The 26,987-nt window shown below is 39.3% G+C and overlaps 1 protein-coding gene across 4 annotated transcripts in view; it reads left to right on the top strand.

Moving 5' to 3' along the window:
* Positions 1–26,987, top strand: part of POC1B (POC1 centriolar protein B) — a 103,882-nt gene that overhangs the window by 40,018 nt on the left and 36,877 nt on the right. For 3 of the 4 annotated variants that reach the window (XM_034643482.1, XM_034643479.1, XM_034643480.1), the window contains 6 exons: positions 3,275–3,382; positions 3,505–3,620; positions 4,777–4,910; positions 6,959–7,027; positions 14,721–14,873; positions 22,949–23,029. In XM_034643482.1, the coding sequence (XP_034499373.1) occupies positions 3,275–3,382; positions 3,505–3,620; positions 4,777–4,910; positions 6,959–7,027; positions 14,721–14,873; positions 22,949–23,029 (661 nt within the window). The remainder of the gene's footprint in view (positions 1–3,274; positions 3,383–3,504; positions 3,621–4,776; positions 4,911–6,958; positions 7,028–14,720; positions 14,874–22,948; positions 23,030–26,987) is intronic. The other variant, XM_034643481.1, reaches the window with a different exon arrangement.

The raw sequence follows: 26,987 nt of genomic DNA, 5'->3' as shown, positions 1-26,987 counted from the left end.
AGAGAGCAGGGGGAGGGGCAGAAGCAGAGGGAGAAGCAGACTCCCTGCTGAGCAGGCTTTAAAAGGTGGTTGAGTGGGGCTAAATTAGAGAAGTAGAAATCTGTTGATGTTTCAGTAGAAATTTTATATTCTTTTAACATTCTTAAAATGAATAACCCTGTTAGATGATGTTTAAGCCCTGACAAAGGAAAGGACGGTCCTTTGCTCCAAAGTCAGGGCAAAGAGAAGCCTGTTTCATTGGTGCTAACCTATTTTTGATGTATCTAATTTAAAATGAAAGGGGAGAAGAGAAGATACAAACCACCATCCTCACTCCTAACCCCTCCCAAGGGAAACAACAACAACATATAGAAAGGCCATATGCAGGGATTATAATGTGGTGTCCAGAGGAGAGGGACAGCCATAACCCCGAGTCCTCCTTTGGTCGTGTTGACCTGGGGGTAGAACTGCCCCCCCGCCCCGGCTGCCTTTCACTCTCTACTTACCTGACATTCTCATCCCCTTCATTTCTTTAGCACCTGGAGCTCTCGCTCCTCCTGCTCAGGATGAATTTCTAGCCAGCCAAGATCCTCCTTTCTCTTATTCACAAGTTTCTTTAAAAAATCCTGTTGCTCCAATGGAACTTCTGCTGACAAATTGGCACCTTTTTGTTACAAACGCCTTTCTTAGCATTATCTAAAATGATAATATTTGTGTGCCCTTCCTAGAACAAAAACCTCATGAGCGCCGGGATCTTACCAGCCTCATTCACCACTTTATCCCCAGGACCCAGGACAATGCCCAGTGCCTGGCTTTGGCAGGTACACAGTAAATATTTGAATGAATGAATGAATGAATGAATGAATGAATGAATGAATGAATGAATATCTTTCCCAAGGACACTGACAGCATATGGCAGCACAGACAGGTTTGTATTAGAGGATAGTCCAGTGGCTAGCCTGCTGGTCAGAGCCTAGTCACATAGCCTCCTCAAAGCACTGCCTCATGGTTTCCCTTCACTCTAGAACTTTGTGTGGTTACCCAGAAGCCACACTGAACTGTCCTCTAAATCATTTAGTCAATTGAAGAACGTTTCCTTTCAGTCAGGGACTTGAGCAGAGTGGCTGACAGGTTTGGCTGTGGAGCCAGAGTGCCGGGTCAAATCTTCCTGGCTGTGTGGCTCCAGCAGTTTCCTGATCCTTTATGGGGCTGGGTATATTGTACATTGAGGCTACCAGTAGCACTCTTTTGTAGGATTATTTTGAGGATTAAATGAGTTGCTATAGGTAATGTGTTAGGATCCATTCTAAGACATACGTAGGCAGGATGATGACGGTAATGGAGGTGGTGGTATTTGGCCAGTAGTGTCAAAGACTTTGTTTTTAATCTGGTCATTTCCATTTTATTAACCATTCTTTCATTATTGCTTTCTGAAAATGTAAGAACCAAGTAATGTCTTAGAAATACTTTTTAAAATATTCACAGTGATTTTTAAAAGATAACTCTTTAAGAAACGCAATTTGATTCCTTGTATTAGTTGCATTATCACACGACGTTTATTTCCGTGGGGGTACTGAATAGGTGTTCCTTCCCCAGGATCGTGTAAAATACTATCATCTATTTGAAGCATTTCTATAATATTGCTCTTCATATGTGAATCTTCCTCACTTCTTTTCTAGAGGAAAAGATTAATAAAATATTATGTTTTTATAAAATCAAGAGGTGCCTGGGTGGCTCAGCTGGTTAAACATCTGCCTTCAGCTCAGATCATGATCTCAGGGTCCTGGGATTGAGCCCCTCATCAGGGTCCCTGCTCAGTGGGGAGTCTGCTTCTCCCTCTCCCTCTGTGCTCGTATTCTTTCTCTTTCAAGTAAATGAAATCTTTAAAAAAATAAAATAAAATAAAGCTGAACTATCCAGCATGGAAAGCATTTCCTTGCAGGGTTACTTTCCAGAATTTTATTTTATTTTATTTAAGATTTTATTTATTTATTTGTCAGAGGGAGAGCAGGAGCAGAGGGAGCAGCAGGCAGAGAGAGAAGCAGGCTCCCTGCTGAGCAAGGAGCCCGATGCAGGACTCCATCCCAGGACCCTGGGATCATGACCAGAGCCAAAGGCAGATGCTTAACTGAAGGCACCCAGGCGTCCCACTTTCCAGGATTTTAGAAGATTATTTCACGTAGAACTTAATTATGCTTCTACCCTCCTTTTTTTATATGGTAAGTCCATAAATGACAGATTCGAAGTTTCTGTCAGGAAGAATTATTTTCAAGTCAGCCTTCAAAATGGGGAGGGAGGAGAGGAGAGAGTGAGAGAACAACATCAACGAAACCTATCAATTATAATCCGCACCCTTAATTGATGACCTTTGTAGTCATCTGGGCATAGAGGGAAAGTACAGAGAAAATTGAAATATAATCAGTCTATGACATAAGTCTGTCTTTTTTTTTGTATTGCTAAAGTATTAATAATAAAAATACTATTCATAGTTTCCTAATAGTCTGAAATTTTTTGGTTTTTTTTCTTGGTCTTCTTCTGTTTTCCCCCTACCACTTAGGGGAAAAAGAATGAACCTCAGAATGGTTCTTAAAGGAAGAGAGTGCATAAAAGCAGTAGATGAGATGTCTGAGAATTGTCTCATTTGTTTTTTAATGGGTCATGTGGTTGGTAGGTGTGCCCATGAATCAGGACCTTCAGTTCTGTATAAATGAGAGCTATCCACTGGAGACTTGGGCCTCTTGAAGTCCAGGAAGTTAGGGAGTTGATTCTTTTGTTGGTGGTATCATTTAATTTTAATTCTCAACACCCCAATCTGTTTTCTTCCAAAAAGCTTTGATAAAGGGTTAGTGGGATGAGTAATAAAGATGGTGGGTGATACCAGAAAATGACAAAAGTAGAAGAAAGAGATAAAGAATACTTTAAAAAAAAAAAAAAAACCAAAGTACTTGGCTTGGGAGGAGTGCAGAGTTGAATCGAAGACCTAGAACAAGGGCCATAAAACTAAATCATTTAAATCAATTAATAAAAGGAAAAAAGACAGTTGGTCTATATAGTATATTTTGACATGGTCCGTCATTGTCATTTGTCATGCTTATTTTTAGTTAGAAAGATGGTTGTAGAATATGACTTTGCTGCATGGTGTGGTAGCTATGATCTCTGGTATTTAATATGTACGGCCCGATGTGTGTGTGTGTGTGTGTGTGTGTGTGTGTGTGTGTGTGTGTGTGTGAGAGAGAGGTGTGAATGGTGGTCAGGAGCCTTTCACAAAGACAGTCTTCTTTCTTGTGCTTTCCAGATTTTCACCTGATGGAAGGCTAATTGTATCATGTAGTGAAGATAAAACTATTAAAATTTGGGATACCACCAATAAGCAGTGTGTTAATAACTTCTCAGATTCTGCAGGGTAAGTCCGTTCTCTCTGTGCTTTTATATGGGTTAGTTTGCTAAGGAGACATTTCGTTATTAAAATTCAAAGAAATGAAGGGAAAGAAATCAATATTAGGCTATTTTATTCTTTCCTCCCAGGTTTGCAAATTTTGTGGATTTTAACCCCAATGGTACATGTATAGCATCAGCAGGTTCTGATCATACGGTGAAAGTCTGGGATATCAGAGTAAACAAGTTGCTTCAGCATTATCAAGGTAACAATTTCCATGACAACAGAATCCGTTTGATGCCTGGCCTCTTCCAGGAACCTCTGAAGCCGACAGCCCATGCTTCTCCAGTGTGGTTTGGCCCTCTTAAACAGAGTCAGGGGCTGCCTTTGAATTGACTGGAGAACAGTTAGTTCCATCCCCATTGTGGTCTGAGAAGCTGGAATGGGTGTCAGAGTGGAGAGGGAGGTGGACGGACCTTAACAATGATGCCAGGGCTGTTAAAAAAGAAGTTACTGTGAGATGTTCGCAGATTGGTTCTCTGTATATTATGAGAGGTCTGGGATAGAAATGGACTCTGAATTCTGAATCAGAAGGAGTTCTTTGAGCACAAATAGGTGTTATAACTGGTGGAAAACAACATCCTACTGCGCCTGTGTATTGAAACTAGAAGAGAAATGAATTGATTTCTTGGTTTGTACTGGATTTATATTAAATTCACATTTCCCTTTTAAAATAAGTATAATACTTACCATGTAGCAGACACTGTGCTAAATCCTTACAACAACCCTGGGAAGTGTTGTTGTTGTTGTCGTCCCCATTTTAAAGATAAGGAAATTGAGACTTAAGGAGAGTAAGTAACTTGCTAAAATAATTGATAGACTAGCTTAGGGTTTTCTGCTTACAAAGTACATGGAAGAACAGCCTTCTGATGGCTGTGTCATGCTGCCTCCTGTTGGAAAGATAGTGTCCAGAAATGAATTCGCAGACAAGCTAGCAAGACTATGCACTTCTACAAATAGAACTCCACACTCTTCTCCCCTTGAGCCTCAAGCCACTAATTGGTTATGAAATTTCGTTTAAGGCTAGTTTGTATACCTTATGTGAACCGGTGGCAAACAACTCTTGGTTATATTATATTGGTAATGTATCTGAAGAGTTTCTAGTTATGTGGTTAACAAGCTCATCTTTCCATGGCACACTTCCGCTTTGAAAGCTATTCTGTCTCATTAGCTGGAAGTTGAAGCCATATGATGACAAGCTACTTACTTGTTTTGGTGAGCTAGTTGGAATTCTGGTATTGTGGAGACATTGTCTTTAACTGATAGTGGTTCCCAACCTAGTATTGCTAACAGAGCCATGAGACATCTTTAGAATTAAAAATTGTTCTCTGAACTTTTTGCTTTTATTTTCTATGAATCAGTTCACAGTGGTGGAGTTAACTGTGTGTCATTCCATCCTTCGAGTAACTACCTCATCACTGCTTCTTCTGATGGCACACTGAAGATTCTGGATCTCTTAGAAGGAAGGCTCATATATACACTTCAAGGACATACGGTATTAACACTAAGATTTGTGCTTTTAAAATAATACATATTTTAAAGTGTTGATCCATCTTATTATATGTTTTTATTTTCTTTCCAGGCATAGCACACGTTACTGCTGTCACACACACACAACATGTTTGCTTTCAGGGCTTTGCTTTTATCCTTTGGAAGCAATGCTTAGAAATATTACTTACTGCAATTCTTATCAGAATCAATGTGTATCTTTCAGTGGCCATTAACTTAATCCCCCACTGCTCTCTTCCTCAGTATGTAGTGTAGGTGGCGATGAGTAAGCTTTTTCTTTCCTTCTGATCTTTCCCCCCAGGTGGGGGCTGTCCCGTAGCTCTGACACGGAGCCCCTCACACCCTCTCACACACCCCTCTTCATTAATCTGACTGGTGAGTTTAGAAGGAGAAAGTGAACAAGGAGAGCCCAGTGCCTTCTGTTAGGAGCCTGTCCTCAGTATTTTTCTCTGATACTTCTTGTGGGAATGCCTGCCCTCGTCCGGTCTGGCCTATGACAGGGGACTCAAATGTGATTAATTCTGGGATTCAGTTCTTCAGCCCATTTACCCACAGATTAAGCCACATTTTCTCTTTACAAGCCTTTATCAGTAAGAAAGATGACATTCCTATGTATTAATTTTTAATTAACTTAGAACCCGTGAGGAGAGGCTTGCTGTTTATTGAGCCTGTTCGATCACACATACACCCACCCACACCCACCCACACACACCAGCATATAATGCACTAAATAAGAACTGCTTTTAAGTGTATAAACTATTCCTCCTTTCTGGGTAAATATTCAAACTTCTCTAAAGTTTTTAGAATGCATCCTGCATCCTCTTTTTTTTTTTGAAGATGTACTAGGTACTTCCTTTTAACCAAGTGTAAGCTGTTTATCTCCAGAAATAGAATAGGCTTTGTGGTCTAGGGGAGAAGGGGTTCTTTCTGCCTTCATATATCCTGCCTGCCTTCCTGCTTTGCTTTAGCATTTGTTCTGCAGCTGTGTTAGAGCAAAGCAGAAATAGACACTGACCAGCTCAGATCTATGTGTGTCCATGGATTTAGGTGGAATAAACAACCAATAAAAGTGGTCAAGGATTAGAATATCCATGGAGTAATATAGAATAGTAATAATAATAATAATAATACAGAATAATAGAAAAAAAAGATAATATTCTAGGGCAAAAACAATGTACACAAAGATGGAATTTTTCATAGTCTAGAGTAAAGATGTTTAAGAGTCTATAATAACCTAAGATCTACTTGAAAAATACAAAGTGGTTTTCCCCCCAAATTTTTCTTATACCGATTAAAGACATTAAGAACAAACAATATACTAATATTTTTGCAATGAGAAAGAATTACTCTTATCTTGACTGACAAATTGACCTGGAGGCTCTGCATCTTATGACTTGTCCAGCTCCACAGTCGTTGCTTAATTTCAGGTCCTCACTACCTCTCACCTCGATAATTGCAGTAATTGCTTAACTGGCTCCAGCCATTAATTCTTGCTCCAGTTCATCATTCATAACAGTCGTGATCCCAGCGTTCCACAGTCACAGCTCTCCGCCTATCTGTGTGCTGCTGGCAAAACTGTCAGTGACTCACTGTTGCCCGCATGAAGGGAAAGCTCAGTGAAGCCTGTTGTGGTCAGGAAATGGCTTTGTTTGTATAACCTTCAGACTTGTCATTCAGTTTCTGCTAGTGATTTGTTGAATAAAGAGCCCAAAGCCAGAAAATCTCAACAGACATTCTTATTCACGAACACACGTATAAGCTTTTCTTTAAATGGAAAGAAAATGTATTTTCATATTTTTATTAGTATTGCTTTTTGAATCTAGTATCATTTCTATGTGTTTTAATATAATTGGATAGTTTTCTTGATTATCTTTACTCTGCCTACATTAGTTGGCAGTGACTAGATACGTTCTATCAGACTTACTGCATAAATCGTCTACATAGATTAGGATGAAAAATTCATACAGTCTTCCTGGCCATGAGAAAACAATACCAAGTGCTTTTTTTTTTCTTTAATCTCTGTTTATTTCTTAGGGACCCGTCTTTACTGTTTCGTTTTCAAAAGGTGGAGAGCTGTTCAGCTCAGGAGGTGCAGACGCGCAGGTTTGTACATCTTCCAGCTCCTTTGATTTGGTGAGGGTAAAGGGATCCGAGACCTCAGCTAGGATTCTTGCAACCATCTCATTTGTAGGGGTTAAGATGATTATAAATGAGTTTATATTTTAATTTCATGCCAGGAAGTCTGCTGTCTCATAGCTGCAGTAGCGCCGGTTCTGACGGTTTCTGGAACTCAGACAGCAATTATTTCTTGTGCTCATCTCGGCACTTAATCGCACACGGAATTCACTGAATTCCCAGGGCTGGTGTGGCACTTCCACTTGAACTCTTGCCTCACCTTTTATCTTGAGGTCTTGCTTTTCAAATGTTAAGCTCCTTGAGGATGGTAAACATAAATTGTTCATGTAGCAAATCTGCATTTTTGGGGAAATGACCAAACGTCATTCATAGGCAGATGTATTCATCAAGGTGGATTGTCAAGCCAAGAACATGACTTTGAACTTTGAAAACATAGATGGGGAATTAAGATGGCGGAGGAGTAGGGACCCCTTTTTCAGCCAGTCCCCTGAGTTGAGCTGGATAGGTACCAGACCATCCTGAACATCCACGGAATCAGCCTGAGACACAGGAAGATACATCTGGATCTCTACAAATGAACATCTCCAGCGCTGAGTATTGAGGTACGAAGCAGGGAGCTGTGAAACCGCGCACAGATATCGGAAGATAAACGGAAGGGGGAGGGACCCGCCGTGTCCGGGCGCCGGGAAGCGGTAGCCACCTGCACAGGGGAGCGGGTGGACCGGGGACCCGCACCCTTGAGACAGCAGATCCTGGCGCGCACTACCAAGCATCTCACGGAACTCCGGAATCCTGGTGTGCTCACTGGATCCAGACTGAGACCGGGAGCTCCGGGAGCGCATGCGGGGCGGCTGGCGGCTGGTGGCTGGCGGGCCACCTGCACCGGGGAGCAGGCGGACCGCGGACCCGCACCCTCAAGACAGCAGACTGAGACCATGAGCCGGGAGCGCGTGCCACCAAGCATCTCATGGAGCTCCGGACTCCAGTGTGCTCACTGGATCCAGACTGAGACCAGGAGCTCTGGGAGCGCACGCGGGGCGGCTGGCAGTATTAGAAACACAAAGGACAGAGACGCGCTGGCCCTGGAAGTGAGGGCTGGGACGCCAGGTGTGGGGCGCATAGCCCGGGATGCTGCAGGGTTGAGTAGCACCAACAGAAACAGAGTTAAAGTGGCCAGAACATCAGTGGAGAACAGGCTGCAATCCCTCTGTTCTGTGACAGAGGCTGAATTTCGGCCGCTGCTGCTCTGGCTCTCAGAAGAGGCACAGCAGACCGCCAGGGAAAGCCGCCAGAGAACAAAAGCCTGGAAATACCGGCTCACAATGTACCCATCCACATCCCCCCTCGCAGGGGACACGGGGACTCTACCCAAACAGGGTTGCCTGAGTATCAGCGCCGCAGGCCCCTCCCCCAGAAGGCAGGCTGAAAAATCAAGAAGCCCACAACCCGGGGCGCCTGGGTGGCGCAGTCATTAAGCGCCTGTCTTCTGATTAGGGCGTGATCACAGCGTTCCGGAAAGGAGTCCCTCATAGGGCTTCTCTGCTAGGAGCCTGCTTCTTCCTCTACTCTCCCACTCCCCTGCTTGTGTTCCCTTTCTTGCTGACTGACTGTCTCTCTCTCTCTCTCAAATAAATAAATAAAATCTTTAAAGAAGAAGCCCACATCCCTAAGATCTCTATAAAACAAGGGCACACAGCCTGGATCCCAGTCAATAATTTGGGCTCTGGACAGCCCCGCAATCTCTCCTCATCAGAATGACGAGAAGGAGAAGTCCCCCCCCACAAAGAAAAGACAATGAGTCTGTGGCCTCTGCCACAGAAATAATAGATATGGATGTAACCAAATTATCAGAAATGGAATTCAGAGCAACAATGGTCAAAATGATGAGTAGACTTGAAAAAAGTATAAACAAAAATTACTGAGAATATAGAATCCCTAAGGGTAGAAATGAGAGTGAATCTGACAGAAATTAAAAATTCTATGAGCCAAATGCAGTCAAAACTAGGGGCTCTGATGGCCAGAGTCACCGAGGCAGAGGAACGCATTAGCAAATTGGAGGTTGGGTTAGTAGAAGAAAAACGAAAATAGAAGCTGGTCTTAAAAAAATCCATGCCCACGAATGTAGATTACGGGAGATTACTGACTCTATGAAACGATCCAATGTCAGAATCATCGGCATCCCTGAGGGGGTGGAGAAAAACAGAGGTCTAGAAGAGATATTTGAACAAATTGTAGCTGAAAACTTCCCTAATCTAGCAAGGGAAACAAGCATTCGTGTCCAAGAGGCAGAGAGGACCCCATCCAAGCTCAACCAGGACAAACCTACGCCACGGCATGTCATAGTGCAATTCGCAAATATTAGATCCAAGGATACAGTATTGAAAGCGGCCAGGGCAAAGAAATTTCTCACGTACCAAGGCAAAGGTATCAGGATTACGTCAGACCTGTCTACAGAGACCTGGAATGAGAGAAAGGCTTGGGGGGGCATTTTTAAAGCTCTTTCAGAGAAAAACGTGCAGCCAAGGATCCTTTATCCAGCAAGGCTGTCATTCAGGATTGATGGAGAAATAAAGACGTTCCAGAATCGCCAATCATTAACCAATTTCGTAACCACGAAACCAGCCCTACAGGAGATATTAAGGGGGGCTCTATAAAGGTAAAAAGGCCCCAAGAGTGATACAGAGCAGCAAGTCACAACCGATACAAAGACTTTAAAGAGAAATGGCATCATTAAAATCATATCTGTCAATAATCTCTATCAATCTAAATGGCTTAAACTCTCCCATAAAACGCCACAGGGTTGCAGATTGGATAAAAAGACATGACCCATCCATTTGCTGTCTACAAGAGACTCATTTTGAACCCAAAGATGCATTCAGACTTAGAGTAAGGGGATGGAGTACCATCTTCCACGCAAATGGACCTCAAAAGAAAGCTGGAGTAGCAATTCTCATATCAGATAGATTGGATTTTAAACTAGAGGCTATAGAGAGAGACACAGAAGGGCACTATATTACTTTTAAAGGAAGTATTCAACAATTGGATATGACAATTATAAATGCCCCCAACAGGGGAGCAGCAAGATACACAAGCCAACTCTTAACCAGAATAAAGAGACATATAGATAAAAACACATTAATAGTAGGGGACCTCAGCACCCCACTATCAGAAATAGACGGAACACCCTGGCAAAAACTAAGCAAAGAATCAAAGGCTTTGAATGCCATACTCGACGAGTTGGACCTCATAGATATATATAGAACACTACACCCCAGAACCAAAGAATATTCATTCTATTCTAATGCCCATGGAACATTCGCAAGAATAGATCATGTTCTGGGACACAAAACAGGTCTCAACCGATACCAAAAGATTGAAATTATCCCATGCATATTCTCAGACCACAACGCTCTGAAGTTGGAGCTCAACCACAAGGAAAAATTTGGAAGAAACTCAAACACATGGGCACTAAGAACCATCCTGCTGAAGAATGACTCGATAAACCAGGAAATAAAAAAAAAAATTTAAACAATTTATGGAGACCAACGAGTATGAAAACACAATGGTCCAAAACCTATGGGATACTGCAAAGGCAGTCCTAAGGGGGAAATACATAGCCATCCAAGCCTCACTCGAATAGAAAAATCTAAAATGCAGTTTTTATATTCTCACGTCAAGAAGTTGGAACAGCAACAGAGGGACAGGCCTAATCCACTCACGAGGAAGCAGTTGACCAAAATTATTGCAGAAAACAATGAATTAGAAACCAGAAGTACAGTAAAGCAAATCAACAGGACTAGAAGCTGGTTCTTTGAGAGAATCCATAAAATTGATAGACCACTGGCAAGACTTATCCAAAAGAAAAAAGAAAGGACCGAAATTAATAAAATTATGAATGAAAAGGAGTGGTCATGACCAACAACATTGAAATTGGAAGCATTATTAGAAATTTTTATCAACAGCTATATGCCAAAAAACTAAGCAATCTGGAAGAGATGGAGGCCTTCCTGGAAACCTATAAACTACCAAGACTGAAACAGGAAGAAATAGATTGCTTAAACAGGCCAATTAATTATGAAGAGATTGAGTCAGTGATAAACAACCTTCAAATAACTATGAAGAAATTGAGTCAGTGATAAACAACCTTCCAAATAATAAAACTCCAGGCCCAGACGGTTTTCCTGGGGAATTCTACCAAACATTCAAAGAAGAAATAATACCTATTCTCCTAAAGCTATTTCAAAAAATAGAAACAGAAGGAAAGCTACCAAACTCATTCTATGAGGCTAATATTACCTTGATCCCCAAACCAGGCAAAGACCCCCTCAAAAAGGAGAATTACAGACCGATTTCTCTAATGAATATGGATGCCAAAATCCTCAACAAGATCCTTGCTAATAGAATCCAACAGTACATTAAAAGGATTATCCATCATTACCAAGTGGGATTCATACCTAGGATGCAAGCGTGGTTCAACATCCGCAAATCAATCAGTGTGATACATCATGTCAACAAGAAAAGACTCAGGAACCATATGATCCTCTCAATTGATGCAGAAAAAGCATTTGACAAAATACAGCATCCTTTCCTGATTAAAACCCTTCAGAGTGTAGGAATAGAGGGTACATTTCTCAATCTCATAAAAGCCATCTATGAAAAGCCTACTGCAAGCATTATTCTCAATGGGGAAAAGCTGGAAGCCTTTCCCTTAAGATCAGGAACACGACAAGGATGCCCACTCTCGCCACTATTATTCAACATAGTACTAGAAGTCCTTGCAACAGCAATCAGAAGACAAAAAGGGATCAAAGGTATCCAAATCGGCAAAGAAGAAGTCAAACTGTCTCTCTTCGCAGATGACATGATACTCTATATGGAAAACCCAAGAGAATCCACTCCCAAGCTATTAGAAGTTATAGAAAAATTCAGTAAGGTGGCAGGATACAAAATCAATGCCCAGAAATCAGTTGCATTTCTATACACGAATAACGAGACTGAAGAAAGAGAAATTAGGGAATCCATCCCATTTACAATAACACCAAAAACCATGCGTTACCTTGGAATTAACTTAACCAGAGACGTAAAGGACCTATATCCTAGAAACTATAGATCACTTTTGAAAGATATTGAGGAAGACATAAAAAGATGGAAAAATATTCCATGCTCATGGATTGGAAGAATTAACATAGTTAAAATGTCCATGCTACCCAGAGCAATCTACACTTTCAATGCTATCCTGATCAAAATACCGAGGACATTTTTCAAAGAACTGGTACAAATAGCTCTTAAATTTGTATGGAAACAGAAAAGGTCCCGAATCTCCAAGGAACTGTTGAAAAGGAAAAACAAAGCTGGGGGCATCACAATGCCGGATTTCGAGCTGTACTACAAAGCTGTGATCACAAAGACAGCATGGTACTGGCACAAAAACAGACACATCGACCAATGGAACAGAATAGAGAACCCAGAAATGGACCCTCGGCTCTTTGGGCAACTAATCTTTGATAAAGCAGGAAAAAACATCNCGTTACCTTGGAATTAACTTAACCAGAGACGTAAAGGACCTATATGCTAGAAACTATAGATCACTTTTGAAAGATATTGAGGAAGACATAAAAAGATGGAAAAATATTCCATGCTCATGGATTGGAAGAATTAACATAGTTAAAATGTCCATACTACCCAGAGCAATCTACACTTTCAATGCTATCCCGATCAAAATACCGAGGACATTTTTCAAAGAACTGGAACAAATAGTCCTTAAATTTGTATGGAACCAGAAAAGGCCCCGAATCTCCAAGGAACTGTTGAAAAGGAAAAACAAAGCTGGGGGCATCACAATGCCGGATTTCGAGCTGTACTACAAAGCTGTACTTCGAGCNTGGGGGCATCACAATGCCGGATTTCGAGCTGTACTACAAAGCTGTGATCACAAAGACAGCATGGTACTGGCACAAAAACAGACACATCGACCAATGGAACAGAATAGAGAACCCAGAAATGGACCCTCGGCTCTTTGGGCAACTAATCTTTGATAAAGCAGGAAAAAACATCCGGTGGAAAAAAGACAGTCTCTTCAATAAATGGTGCTGGGAAAATTGGACAGCTACATGCAAAAGAATGAAACTTGACCACTCTCTCACACCATACACAAAAATAAACTCCAAATGGATGAAAGACCTCGATGTGAGACAGGAATCCATCAAAATTCTAGAGGAGAACATAGGCAACAACCTCTACGACATCAGCCAGAGTAACCTTTTTCGCGACACATCTCCAAAGGCAAGAGAAATAAAAGATAAAATGAACTTATGGGACTTTATCAGGATAAAGAGCTTCTGCACAGCCAAGGAAACAGTCAAAAAAACTAAGAGACAGCCCACGGAATGGGAGAATATATTTGCAAAGGACACCACAGATAAAGGACTGGTATCCAAGATCTACAAAGAACTTCTCAAACTCAATACACGAGAAACAAATAAACAAATCATAAAATGGGCAGAAGATATGAACAGACACTTTTCCAATGAAGACATACAAATGGCTAACAGACACATGAAAAAATGTTCAAAATCATTAGCCATCAGGGAAATTCAAATCAAAACCACACTGAGATACCACCTTACGCCAGTTAGAATGGCAAAGATAGACAAGGCAAGAAACAACAATTGTTGGAGAGGATGTGGAGAAAGGGGATCCCTCCTACATTGTTGGTGGGAATGCAAGTTGGTACAGCCACTCTGGAAAACAGTGTGGAGGTCCCTTAAAAAGTTAAAAATTGAACTACCCTATGACCCAGCCATTGCACTACTGGGTGTTTACCCCAAAGATACAGACGTAGTAAAGAGAAGGGCCATATGCACCCCAATGTTCATAGCTGCATTGTCCACAATAGCCAAATCATGGAAGGAGCCGAGATGCCCTTCAACAGATGACTGGATTAAGAAGCTGTGGTCCATATATACAATGGAATATTACTCAGCTATCAGAAAGAACGAATTCTCAACATTTGCTGCAACATGGACGGCACTGGAGGAGATAATGCTAAGTGAAATAAGTCAAGCAGAGAAAGACAATTATCATATGATTTCTCTCATCTATGGAACATAAGAACTAGGATGATCGGTAGGGGAAGAAAGGGATAAAGAAAAGGGGGGTAATCAGAAGGGGGAATGAAACATGAGAGACTATGGACTATGAGAAACAAACTGAAGACTTCAGAGGGGAGGGGGTGGGGGAATGGGATAGACTGGTGATGGGTAGTAAGGAGGGCACGTATTGCATGGTGCACTGGGTGTTATACGCAACTAATGAAGCATCAAACTTTACATCGGAATCCGGGGATGTACTGTATGGTGACTAACATAATATAATAAAAAATAATAAAAAAAAAAAAAAAGAAAACATAAGAGAGGATTTTAAAGTAAGAAATTATTTTCTTCGTATGAATTTTAAATTGGACATGAAGGCAATTCAAAGTGCTAAATCTCTCCCTCCCACCCTTAAAAAGGGAGTATTGGGAGGTAGTGGCACTGTTGAAATATACAGCTAGCCTTCCTGACTCTCATGAGGAATAATGTAAACTTTTTTTTTTTAAATCAGTTCTGTTGCTTTTACGTGCAGGTCAATTTTAAATGCCAACATATTAATGTTTTTATAGGTCTTGTTATGGAGGACTAATTTTGATGACTTGAATTGTAAAGACATGATGAAAAGAAATCTCAAAAGGTTACATTTTGATGCATCACCACATCTTGTCGATATTTACCCAAGGACGCCACATCCCCACGAAGGGAAAATTGAGACTGTTGAAGTGAGTACCTTGTGCACGGTCCTCCTGCTGTTTGCACGTGTACATTTTGGGGCAATTGGTCAACTAGATGCTTGAAATTATACTTTATTATAAAAAACCTAGTTATGTCTTCAAACAGCAGCACTTTGAAAAACAATTATTTTCACTAATACAATGAAACTATAAATAATGATAGTGTGTAATTCTGCTGAGGCCTCTCAGGTTCACAGCTTGAAGGCCTAGAAATAAAGCTTAAAAATTGTGTCAATGATCATAAGAAATGAGAAATCAAACCTGCGGCCTGTGGTGACCATGCAGCCTGAATTACTTCATATTCTTGGTGTGTTTAGGGAGCGTCTGTGACGGCTGTCACGAGAACAGGGCTGAAAGGCAAGAATTTTTATAACAGTTCCTGGAATAGGTTTTGTAAAGCCTTTTTATGACAAAAAAAAAAAAGAAATCCTGTGGACAGTAAAAAGAGATTTAGGCATTAAACCTAATCATCAAGACCATTTTACTGTTTGCCTACGTATATTTTCAAATATATAATTATCTATTTAGCTATACGTTTTTGTTGACAAGTTCCCCTAGGTCCTATAGATTTAAATGTCCTACTCTTCTCAAAGGCAACATTCATCTTTGCTGGATACTTGGCTGGTGTTTGTCTGTTTCTTTCTATTTTGCATGATTCTTCTTAAGCCCCTTTCTCTTCCAAGAGCTGATACTGGAAATCACTATTACCTATTTATCTGAATTGTTTTTTCATCATCGACAGAGCCTTGCTTTGCTTTTAGACTAGCTATTTTGAGTTCTTAATGCTTACTCCCAAGTGGAAGTTCAGTCACCCCATGCACTGTTTATGTGATGGATCCATATTCCTTTCCATGGTCCCTGTGTCTCCACCCCAGTCAGTTCTTTGATTTGGGTTTCTATTAGTCACTGTATGTGAGTGTGTGTGTGTGTGTGTGTGTGTGTGTGTGTGTGTGTGTGTACACATGTAAGTTTTTAAAACTTTTTAAAGTTTTTTGGATTATTTTCTAGATTTTGTTTAGCCTTATTTGGGGATTTCTGTCCTAGTTTTTTTTGGTAGTGTTTATTTTCAGTTCTTTTTTATAATTTTTGTCCTTCCCATCTTCTGACCATCTTTCCAGTTCTTCTAAACCAAGTATTTACCATGCGCTTTACTACTTGTTTGTGCTATTATTGTATCTCATGATTATTGATGATTATTGTATCATTTTTTAAATTTCTTTGAAAGAAATGATGTAATATAATTTGTGGTTCATCACATATTTGTTTCAGTTTCTACAATGATAGATGTATTTGCGGGTTCCCTGTGATCACACGTGTTCACATGATGTACATGTGAAATATATTTTAATTTAAGTTCCCTTTTTTTGTTTTACCCCAGCTGGTTTTATTGACTGGTGGTGTTTTTTATTCTAGCAGTTCTGTGGCTTGGCTGGGCGTGATCCTCAGCATTGCTGCTGCCCTGTCCTCCACTCAGCCACCTTTCCAGAGTGGTGGGGGGTGAAGCGCAGGCTGAGCCCAGGTCTCCTGACTCCTAATTCACTGATATTTCCATGACACCGCACTACCCCCGCATTAGAGACCCAAGCCATTTTCTCTGTGATTTACTGTCAGCTCCAGCCCACTTAACAGTGCTGGACTCTCTTGAAAATGTCAACAAGTTGTCCAAGAAGCTCTGCTCTGACACAGCAGCCAGAAAGCAGTAAAAGCAGCTGGGCTGCTTTGCTTGGCTAGGTCGAGATGACCCAGGCCATGCAAAGTCACTCTAGACCATAATTTTCACATGTAACTTGAAAAATCTATTAAAAACCTGGAATCTACTAAAAATCAACCTGGAATTAGAGTTCAGTTTTGCTGAACAGAATGTTGAGCCTTGTGACTGAATTATGTTTGTGGCCCTAAGAATGTCAGCCTCTGTGTACCCAGTTTAAATTATCTGTAAAGCACTCATGGTTGCTTCAATTAAGTACACAGTATGACATATATTTGTAAAACATCTTCAGATCATGTGATATAAAATGCCAGAGAAGTGATAGGATGCTGCATATGAACAACCATTTGCTTTTTTTTTTTTTCCTTTTTTTCTTGAAAAGATCTTATCGTAAAGCAATGGTATGGAGTTTTCTGGACAGAGGACATCTTTACTATTATAAATAAATGTTAAATATAAAATTTTTTAAAGGCTTCAAGTTAATGTCCAAGGACAACCTCATAGAACCAAAGAACTATTAGTTTGAAAATATCGCCTAGAATGGAAGAGGATGAACCAGAATAGAGGTTGTACTATGCTGTCCATTTATGATCCCTACATTTTACTTTGAACTACTAAATTTGGTCTATTGATTTTTTTCCAAAGGTTTAGGCAAGGTCAATTTATATATCATATGCTACTTTGGAAATACTTGAAAATTAGAAAAAAACCCCTTTTTTTTTTTAGGTCAGAATTCATGATTCACAGTATAAAAATATATTATTAAAAGGTGTAGGAAAAAATGGCTCCTAAATGATCTAGTTAATTTCCCTAACTTGCTCTTTTTATAGTAACCATTAGTATTCCATTTCTGAGTTTGAATCAACGTAGTATTCCTATGGTTTCTATTCTTGTGTGTTTTCTGTGAGGCTCATTTGAGTGGCACAATCTCAGTTTTGTGGGTGAAGTCGTCTGGCCTTTTGCAAAGGCCACCCATTTGCCATTGTAGGTGTTTTGTTGTTTGAAGGTGGCATCTTAGACCTTGGGTTCCAGCTGAGGAAATATGTAAATTACTAATTCTTACATGGATAGAGAGGGTGATAGCAGGTTGCTTTTAGAATAAATGAGAGAAGGCCACATGAAAGAAGGCACGCAGCATACAACCCTAGTTCCAGCTGCGTGAGACAGATCCCTCCTGTGGCCTTTCTGCTGATCTAACCGCAGATCCTTTGTAGCACTTCTGGCCTACACACTCAATATTTTTTATTCTTTTTTTAGTGTGTGTTTTTAAAGTTTAAGTAATCTCCACACCTGACGTGGGGCTTGAACCTATAACTCTAAGATCAAGAGTTGCACGCTCTATGGACTAAGCCAGCCAGGTGCCCCCAAGGCACTCCATCTTAATTAAAAATATGATAACTTCTTTCTTTTTTTGGTGGGAGAGAAGCCCAATTTTAAAACAAGGTATCTTTTTTTTTTAACATTTTATTTATTTATTTGAGAGAGAGAGAGAGAGCACAAGCAGGGGGAGAGGCAGAGGGAGGGGGAGAAGCAGACTCCCCGCTGAGCGGGGAGCCGGATTGGGTGGGTTTGATCCCAGGGCCTGGAGATCATGACCTGAGCCCAAGGCAGACACTGAACCATCTGAGCCACCGAAGTGCCCCTAAACCCAGGTATCTTTTTTTTTTTTTTAAAGATTTTATTTATTTATTTGATAGAGAGACAGCCAGCGAGAGAGGGAACACAGGCAGGGGTAGTGGGAGAGGAAGAAGCAGGCTCCTAGCGGAGAAGCCTGATGTGGGGCTCGATTCCACAATGCCGGGATCACGCCCTGAGCGGAAGGCAGAGGCTTAATGACTACGCCACCCAGGCACCCCAACCCAGGTATCTTAACTCCGACCACGATATGCTACGGCTTGTCGTTAATTCATGCTGTCTTTATCTTCTTCAGACTGGTATGAGCTGAACTGCACAGTTCTACCCCCAGACAAAACCAAACTTTCCTTCTTGAGGGGGAACTTAATGTGTGTGCAGTAACTTCCTCTTTTGCATATTTTAATGGGAAGACAATAAGGCCATCCTAAGGGTGACAGGCACCAAAATAGTTATTCTAGGAGAATTGCAGAATATTGTAGGAAGGGATTATGGTTAGTTAAAAAGAATTTATTAATAAAATAATTGTTCTGGTGTTTTTTAATCTTATATAGCCATTTGAGATGAACTTAATCTATAAGTTCTTAATATTGCACAGAAAATTCTGTGTGATATTTAACAGGAAGGAAAAATTCCTTTAACTTAACCAAATATCTACATAATAATAATTTGTGACAGTCTGGCCATGATTCATTGTTGAAAAATTATCAGTTTAAGTCTTCAGGGCTGAGACTGGGTTTTTATCTCAATCTTTTCTTAAGGTTGAAAACATAATTTTGGATAAAAAAATGACCACTTCTCTACAAATCTTGTATTTTATTTCTAGCCATGGCATATGTTTATGTTGTTTTGGACCTCAATAAATGTTCTTCAGAGATTTCATAATAATAATATTAGTAATAATAACAATATGAAATACATATAAAATTATTCTAATTGGCTTACATAAGTTGTCATTAAATCTTCCTTTAAAGCTCTATGAAGTACAATTTTTATTCCTTGAGAAATTAAGGCACATATAAGTTAAAACTTAAAGTTAGTAAGTGGCAGTGCTAGAATTTCAACCCAGGCCCTCTGGTTCCATTTTGTGCTTTTAACCATTTTTGATGTAATGCTTCAAAATAATCAAAATTAAATGCTATTCTGCTAACAGACAGTATCTATGTGCTGGACATTATACGAGCTTTAGAGTACGCAACAAAGACCAAGATAGGCATATTCTTTGCCCTTCAGATTTGTTAGTAGCAGTCCTTGTGCTCATGGACTTCTCAGTGTGGTGGGTACACCTCAGAATGGGGTGGTGCGCACAAGGGTTCTCTCCTGCACAAACCCCTCAATGGTATGTCCTGGTTCAGTTATAGAACTCTGCCCCTCAAAAGGCAGCCCACTCCATTTCAAGGTGAGTGTAGTTATGACACGGTTCTTCCCTTTAATAAGGACAGAGAGCTAGGATGTACTGTTAATATTCCTGGAGGTTTGCTAGCGAAGAGCCTCACTGGAAGCCTCGCCCCCTCCACGTATTTTCTTTTGGAGAAGACTGTAAAGTTTTCCTTAGTAAGAAAGTCCTGCTCCAGTTAATGTATGTGGCAGCAACTCGTTAGTTACATCGAGAGTTTTCCAACTTGGAGACGTTTACGGATTTCTCTGTGAGAGATGCTATTTCCGTGGGATTTAGATTTTTGGAGGATTCCAATTTCAGGTGGTAAAGCAAGATTGTATTTTTCACTACATATCTACGCTAGGTGGCGGTAGATAAAAGAGAATAAAATGTCTGCAAGCAGTGTCTTTGGCCGGCTAGGCTAAGATCAGAAGGAAAGTGATTCATCCTCAGGTTTCCTATCTTGGCCTCCCTTGTGGACTCAGAGCTGATGGGGGAGGCTGTGTTTTTTCCTGCTGTCTGGAGCAGCCAGAAAGAAACAGAGGTGCTGGCAGGCTGAGTCCATAGGCCCTCGTCCTGATCCTGCACCATGCCAACCCCTTTTCTGGGCCGTGGGCACTCCTGGGCACTCACCTCTCACACAGGTGGCTGGATAATTATAAAAACCTCTTAATGTTTCCAGAACTCTAGCTATACCCATCAAACATGATACGTGTTTTTAAAATCATTCTGCCCCTCTTCCCACGGGCTCAGCCCTTATCAGCGTGGTCCCAGACTGTTGCAGTAGTGTTCTCACTGTTACCCAGCGTTACTCTAGGCGCTCTGCAGGCCTCTGTCAGGTTCATCTTGCTGAAGCACATTGCAGGCTCCAACTTTTCTGTGCCTTCCCAAATTCCTTCACCCTTCCCACTCTGCCCCTTGCCAACCTGTCTTATTACTATCCTGTGCAGAAGGATTATGTCAGCATTCTGCCTCTGTGCTCAGGAATGCTCTTTACCTCCTGTCTGTCTCTGGTTTTGTTTTCTAAACCTTTTTTTCAAGGATCCATTTTAAGCCCTTCCTATGTTTCCTCCATGGAAAAGTTTTTCTTCCTAAGTGCCCAGTCAACAGTTTCTTCTTTGAGGTTCTTGTATACTCGTTGCTGGTACCATTCATTTGATACAAAGTTCTCCTATCTTTGTTGCCCTTTGTTAACTAATTTGTGTTCACAACCTTTAATAAGTATTTGATGATGTGGGTTTATTTTTTATTTTTTTCCTTTGGTCTCCTTGAATTCTGAAGTAACCTCCTTCAGAAGTAATCACCAATCTAGTTAATTATTCCCTTGCTTTCCTTTTTTCATTTACTATAACATATTTTAATATATAATTAGATGTTATTTAGTTTTAGCTGGTTTTAAGCTTTATACAAATGAAATCATACTGAGTGTATTTCTCTATAAACTGCTTTTTCACTTAAAATTAAAATTCTGTGGGGCGCCTGGGTGGCTCAGTCAGTTAAGCGTCTGCCTTTTGCTCAGGTCGTGATCTCAGGGTCCTGGAATTGAGCCCCATGTCGGGGTCTGCACTAAGTAGGGAGTCCACTTGAGATTCTCTCTCTCCCTCTGCCCTTCCCCCCTGCTCGTGTGTGCTCTCTCTCTCTCTCAAATAAATAAATAAAATCTTTAAAAAATTAAAATCCTGGGAGTCATACGTATAGATTCTAAATTTGTACAATCAAATGTCGTACATAGTTGTGTTTCCTTTATTTTCACTGCTGTGTGGGAGTCCAGTGACTGTACCACAGTAGTAACTACCACAACTTATGTGTCTTTTCTATCATTGATATACATTAGGGGATTTGGGGTTGTGGCTTTTTTTACTTGTTTTTACCATTATAAACAGTACTGCTATAAACAAGGCTGACATCATTGAGCTTTCTCATTTTCAGAGTCTAATATCCAAGGAGCATTTTGCTTTAATCTGATCTAATTACTAATGTTTCTGTAAGTCTTTCCATATGCTGGTCAACTATTAGGTTTTCTCTTCCATAATTTTTTTTCTTGGGATCGCTGTCTTTCACATTGATTTGTAGATGTTTAAGAAAACATCTACAAAACATCTACAGCACCAATTTTCAGAAACGGCTTTACTTTTTCAGTTTTAGACATCATAATCTATCTCCTTTTCCATGACTTGATTGTTAACTTGTGGTGTCCATTGTTAAACAGAAATTCTTAATTTTGATGTCATCAGATAGATCAGGTTTTTAAAAATTAGGTGTTGTTGTTATATTTTGCCTTACAGTTTTGCTTTTGCAGCTCTTGTTAAGATGTCCTTTTTGACCCAATGTGACAAAGATATTCTTTACATTTACCTTATAGTTTATAACTTCCTAGTTTTAACATAACATTTAGGTTTTATAATCTATGTACTGTCCACTTTTGTATGTCATATAGTGAGCCAGTTTTCTCAATTATAATCATCCTTCCTCTATTGATTTGTGATGCTGTTTTTCTTTTGTGTTTATTTCCCTGTATATAGGGCTCTGTTTCTGAGCTCTTTATGGTAGCTTTCTATTTAGTTAAATCTTTTAAAATATCTTTTACATTAATTTTAGTATTTTCCCCATGAGATCTTACACGTTTATATGTTTATGGTGATGTATTTAAGTTTTTATGGTATTATAAATTATGTCTTTTTAAAAAAATTTTTATTGTTTTAAAGTAAGCTCTGCACCAACAAGGGGCTTGAACTCACCACACAAGATCAAGAGTCACATACTCTACTGACTGAGCCAGCGAGGCATCCTATAAATGATGTCTTTTTAAAAGTTACATTTTATGTGTGTTGAAGTACAGACATGTATTTGATTTTGTGTATGGATTTTGGATCTCATGAATTCTCTTATTAGTTCTAATGTTTTAGCAGTAGATTCTCTTGGAATTTCTCCATAGATAATTACATATGAATGACAGTTTTATTTCTTCTGTTCCAATTCTTACATCTTAATACCTTTTATTTCCTTTTCTTGTTTTAATGAACTGGCTAGGACTTTTTTCTGCATCTTTGAGGTGGGTCATTTTATTTTATTTTAAAAATCCCTTTATAAAGGTAAATTATATTGATTTTCTAATGTAAAATCAACTTTTTATTCCTGGGATCAATTCAGGTCATAATCTTTTCTTATACATTGATAGATTTGATAGGCTAATGTATTTAAAAATTTGTATCCATGTTCATAAATATAGCAATATATTTTAATTTTAGAATATATTAGGAAATAGCCTCTAGGTTGTTACAAATAGCATCCAGTTTCTAATGGTAGAAAAACTAATGTTAACTTTTCTTATATATATACACACAGATTAATCCAAAGCTTGAGGTAATTGATTTGCAGACTTCTTCTCCCCCTGTTGTGGACGTCCTTTCTTTTGATTCAACCATAGTAAGTTTCCTTGAAATTTAAATGGCATTTAATTATTTGTCAGAATCCATTTTCCTTAAAAGTGTCTGGGAGAGGAGATCAAAAGTGGGCTAAATAGCCTAACATTTTAGCATTAAAAAAACTTATACAAAAGTCGTATTTGCAATGTGTCTAAATAGCCACAAGGGGGAGCAGCACCAAGTTTCAGAAAAGGCTTTACTTTGATGACCTTAAACTCAATCTAACCCATACTGCCTGTCTCATTTCCTATTAAGCTGCCATCCAGGTGACATCTCACTTTATTGTCACAGAACAGGTTTTCTTCTCCGTTAATTGCCTTTAAGAGATGCTAAACTCACTTCTAGTTTTCTCCTGAGAAGCTATAAAAAAAAATAGTAATTTCTCTTCATTCATCCCTCTTGATGGATTATCCAGACATTAAGTATTTCTTGTACTTGCAATTTTGTTTATAATAATTATATACATGTAATTTATTTACTCAGTGTAAAGTCAAAGATTGAGAGTTTCAGCCTTTCAATCTGCGTCTGTTAGCCTTTGCAAGGCAGATCGTTGCTGCCATCCATTCCTGCTAGTCAATGCAAAAGTAGTCACAAGAATGAGTGGGAGGAATGGCATGCATGGTCTTTGGTCACACCACTGTGATGGTGTCAGCGTAGTTACATATTTTGGAGAAATTATTAATGTGTGGCCAAGAAAGAAAACAAATAAAAACGCCCTTTCCAGCAGATCTCAAGAATGGTATTTTTGGTAGAGGAATTCTGTAGAGGGACTAGTCCATGTTGAATCTATCCTGTACCAAAAAGAACTGTACTTTTTAAAGGGTTCTTTCACTATTAAGCCCAGGCAGAGAAGACTCTGAGATCACTCATGAGAAGTTCCAGCAAGAAATCACCCTGGGTTGGGGGAGGAGGGGTAACCAACAGGCTAATTGTCATGCAGAATTGTCACAGAACCTCAGTCAGGTCTGTGGTCCTGTCTCTTATAATATTCATGTTTATAAAATATACCTCTTAGCACTTCTGCATTAATAGCTTACTTATGACATTAAAAATTAACTGGACATCTAATTGTTGCCACATTGATTGGTGGCTTATAATAGGTACTCAATACATTTATGTTCAATGACTTACTCAAAAAGCATATATTCCAGTGAGTTGGATTTTTGCCCCTGCAGTAAGAGGAGCAAAAGAGAGGTAGATTTTGAGATGTGATGCCTTCCTATGAGGCTGTTAGTCTACCAAATTTGGGTATTCCTGGCCTAAAAGTCATCACAGATTATCAAAAGTCTTTGGTCTATATTTTGAGACTCACTCTCCCTGCTGTTGCCTTTGAGGTTTTGCAAAGCCTCGTGACCTGAAGAATCCAGATTTTTTTTGTTTTTCCAGTATGCTATGCAAGTGGCGTAATTGCCACATAGCAAGTGATAGCAGAGTATCTATCCCTGGATGGTGATCCAAAGGTGCCCAAGTCAACTAGTCCATGTTATAGGACCCTAACTCAGGGACTACAATGTATGTGGAACTTTGAGGGGACAATTCTGTATGATATACACATGACAAGTTTGCAGCTATACTATAAAACCTTTAATAACACTGAAGAGTACAAATATTGTCCACATAAGGGATAATGTTAGGTTGGATTATATGAAATTGCCATTTTGTAGGCCAAAGTGGTCTAATGTCAGTGATTTCCCATGGTTCAACCCAATATGTAAGTGTTACAAAGAAGACTCCCTACTGTTACTTTGAGTTGTGTGCTTGATGCTCCATAAAAATAAGACAAGAAAACACAGGAAAACAAAAACATATTTGCCATAAATCAGTTTAAGATTAGTCTAATGAAGTCCTGTCTGGGTAGTTTCTTTTATAATCTGGAAGATAGCTGGTTGCCTCCAGGCAAGGTATAAAGACTTCTGATTTTATTTATTTTACTAGGACATTCTCTGCAGACCCAAATATATGCTCGTAAAGCATCTTTTTTTATAAAAATATCTTTAAAATTTTCCCCTTTAAATTTTCTTTCTCTCTCTCTCTCTATATATATGTATATCTATCTATCTATCATCTATCTATCTATCTCTTCCTTTTAGCTCATTGATAGATAACTGGGTAGAAAACTAAAGTGAAATCACTTTAAATGTTCATCTTCTCATTAATCTACTGGTCAGTAATTCTTAATCTGTAGTCTCTATACATTAGCTGCTTTTCTTTTGCTTCTATACAACAAATCAGGCATAATTGTAAGGGAGATTTGTTTCCACTCTGGCATGAAGCACAACTGCATTAAGTATTTGTGATGTGAACTTTGCATGTGATTATAATTTTAAAACCCAGAGAAATACTAGAAGCCAAAAAACAGTATTTAAAGGTGGTTTTGGTTTTTAATGTTGTGGTTACTCTTTATCTGGGGATTTATTTGTTTGGTTTTCATAGAAGACTGGAAGAAATTTTCCTTAGAATTCATTTCATCAAGATGGGACATTAAAAAGATTACTCTTTAAGCCTTAATTTGTCAAATCTCCTAGTAGGATAAAAGCCAGGTTTGTTATGATATAAGAAACAGTTGGCTTCTATTCCTGCTTTTTCTTGATTTAATATTACATTCAGAATGATTATAGATCTGAGAGTACTGATATCTAGGCTCTGATGCTTTCTTACTACAAGTTATGACATACAGTGTAACATTGGTATATTTGTGGCTTATACTTGTGCCTCTAATGGCAGGTAGGACGTGATACAGTATTTCAGGATCAAAATAAGGTTTTACCAATATGCATTTTTTTAAAGATTTTATTTATTTGAGAGGGAGAAAGTGAGAGACAGAGCACGAGCGGGGGCGGGGGGGCAAAAAGAGAGAGAGAAGCAGACTCCCCACTGAGCAGGGAGTCTGATGTGGGGCTCCATCCCATCTGGCCCTGAGCAGACGCCCCACTGGCTGAGCTGCTCAGGCACTCCATCAATCTGCATTTTTAAATCTTTTCTGTTAAAAGAACAAACAAACAAAAACAGAATGGGGGGGGCAGTTTGTAAAGGGATATACTGGCTGTCAAATAGTCATAATTTTAAAGTGTTGATCTCAAATTCCTAAGTCTTTATTCTGATTACATTGTTACTTATTATGTAGTGATTTTCTGAGGGTGTTCCAAGATTCCATTGAATCTTTTAATATTTCATTTATTCAGTTAGAACTAGACCAAGATTTTATCATCAGAGTTGTACAGCAGCGTTTAGCATTAGCACTGACATGGGATGTGGCTATATGGGATGTTCCAGACCCTCCCCTATGCTCACCTCTCTCCTGTAAAAGGCAGACAAGATAGGAATTTCTCATCTGTATCCTAACATAAAGTCTTTTTTAAAAAAATACTGATTATAAACAAAATTTATTTAAAATACTTTAGGATTATTAAAATATTTTATTCTAGGTAAATTATATTCCGAAGTTTTGACATATTAATTTTATTATTATTTGTCCTACAAATAAACAAAATGAAATTGGTAATCTTGCTGGTGTTCCAGACTGACTCTTCACTGAGAACCAAAAGAATGTTCTCATCTTCATTCTGGCAACTGTGTAGAATATGGACATAATGTGGGTGCCTTTCTTTAGAATTAGGGACAGTATTTCAGGTCAAATTAATTCTTTACAATAAATGAGAATTTGCAATTATATTACAGAAAAAAAATCAAGGGTTTACCGTCTTCTGTTGCTCCATCAGTCAAAATACTTTAAATTATAGTACGTGAAGACATTACATGAGATGTTCAGTGAGCTGACTTCAAGAAACTTACAACCTCCCCCAGTAGAAATAAGAGTATAAGAAATAAGTGGCAATTTCAGGATACTAGATGTCAGGAGTATGTGATTATCATGAAAGGTTATTGATGGAAGTACTCAGTAGAGACCATTAATGGGCTGGAAGAAACTAGAGAATTTCTCTAGAAGGAAACTTTTGACC

Source organism: Ailuropoda melanoleuca, chromosome 15, assembly GCF_002007445.2.
Source record: "Ailuropoda melanoleuca isolate Jingjing chromosome 15, ASM200744v2, whole genome shotgun sequence".
Classification (NCBI taxonomy): domain Eukaryota; kingdom Metazoa; phylum Chordata; class Mammalia; order Carnivora; family Ursidae; genus Ailuropoda; species Ailuropoda melanoleuca.
Note: the sequence above shows the minus strand (reverse complement) of the source record. Positions and strands in the feature narration are given on the sequence as shown.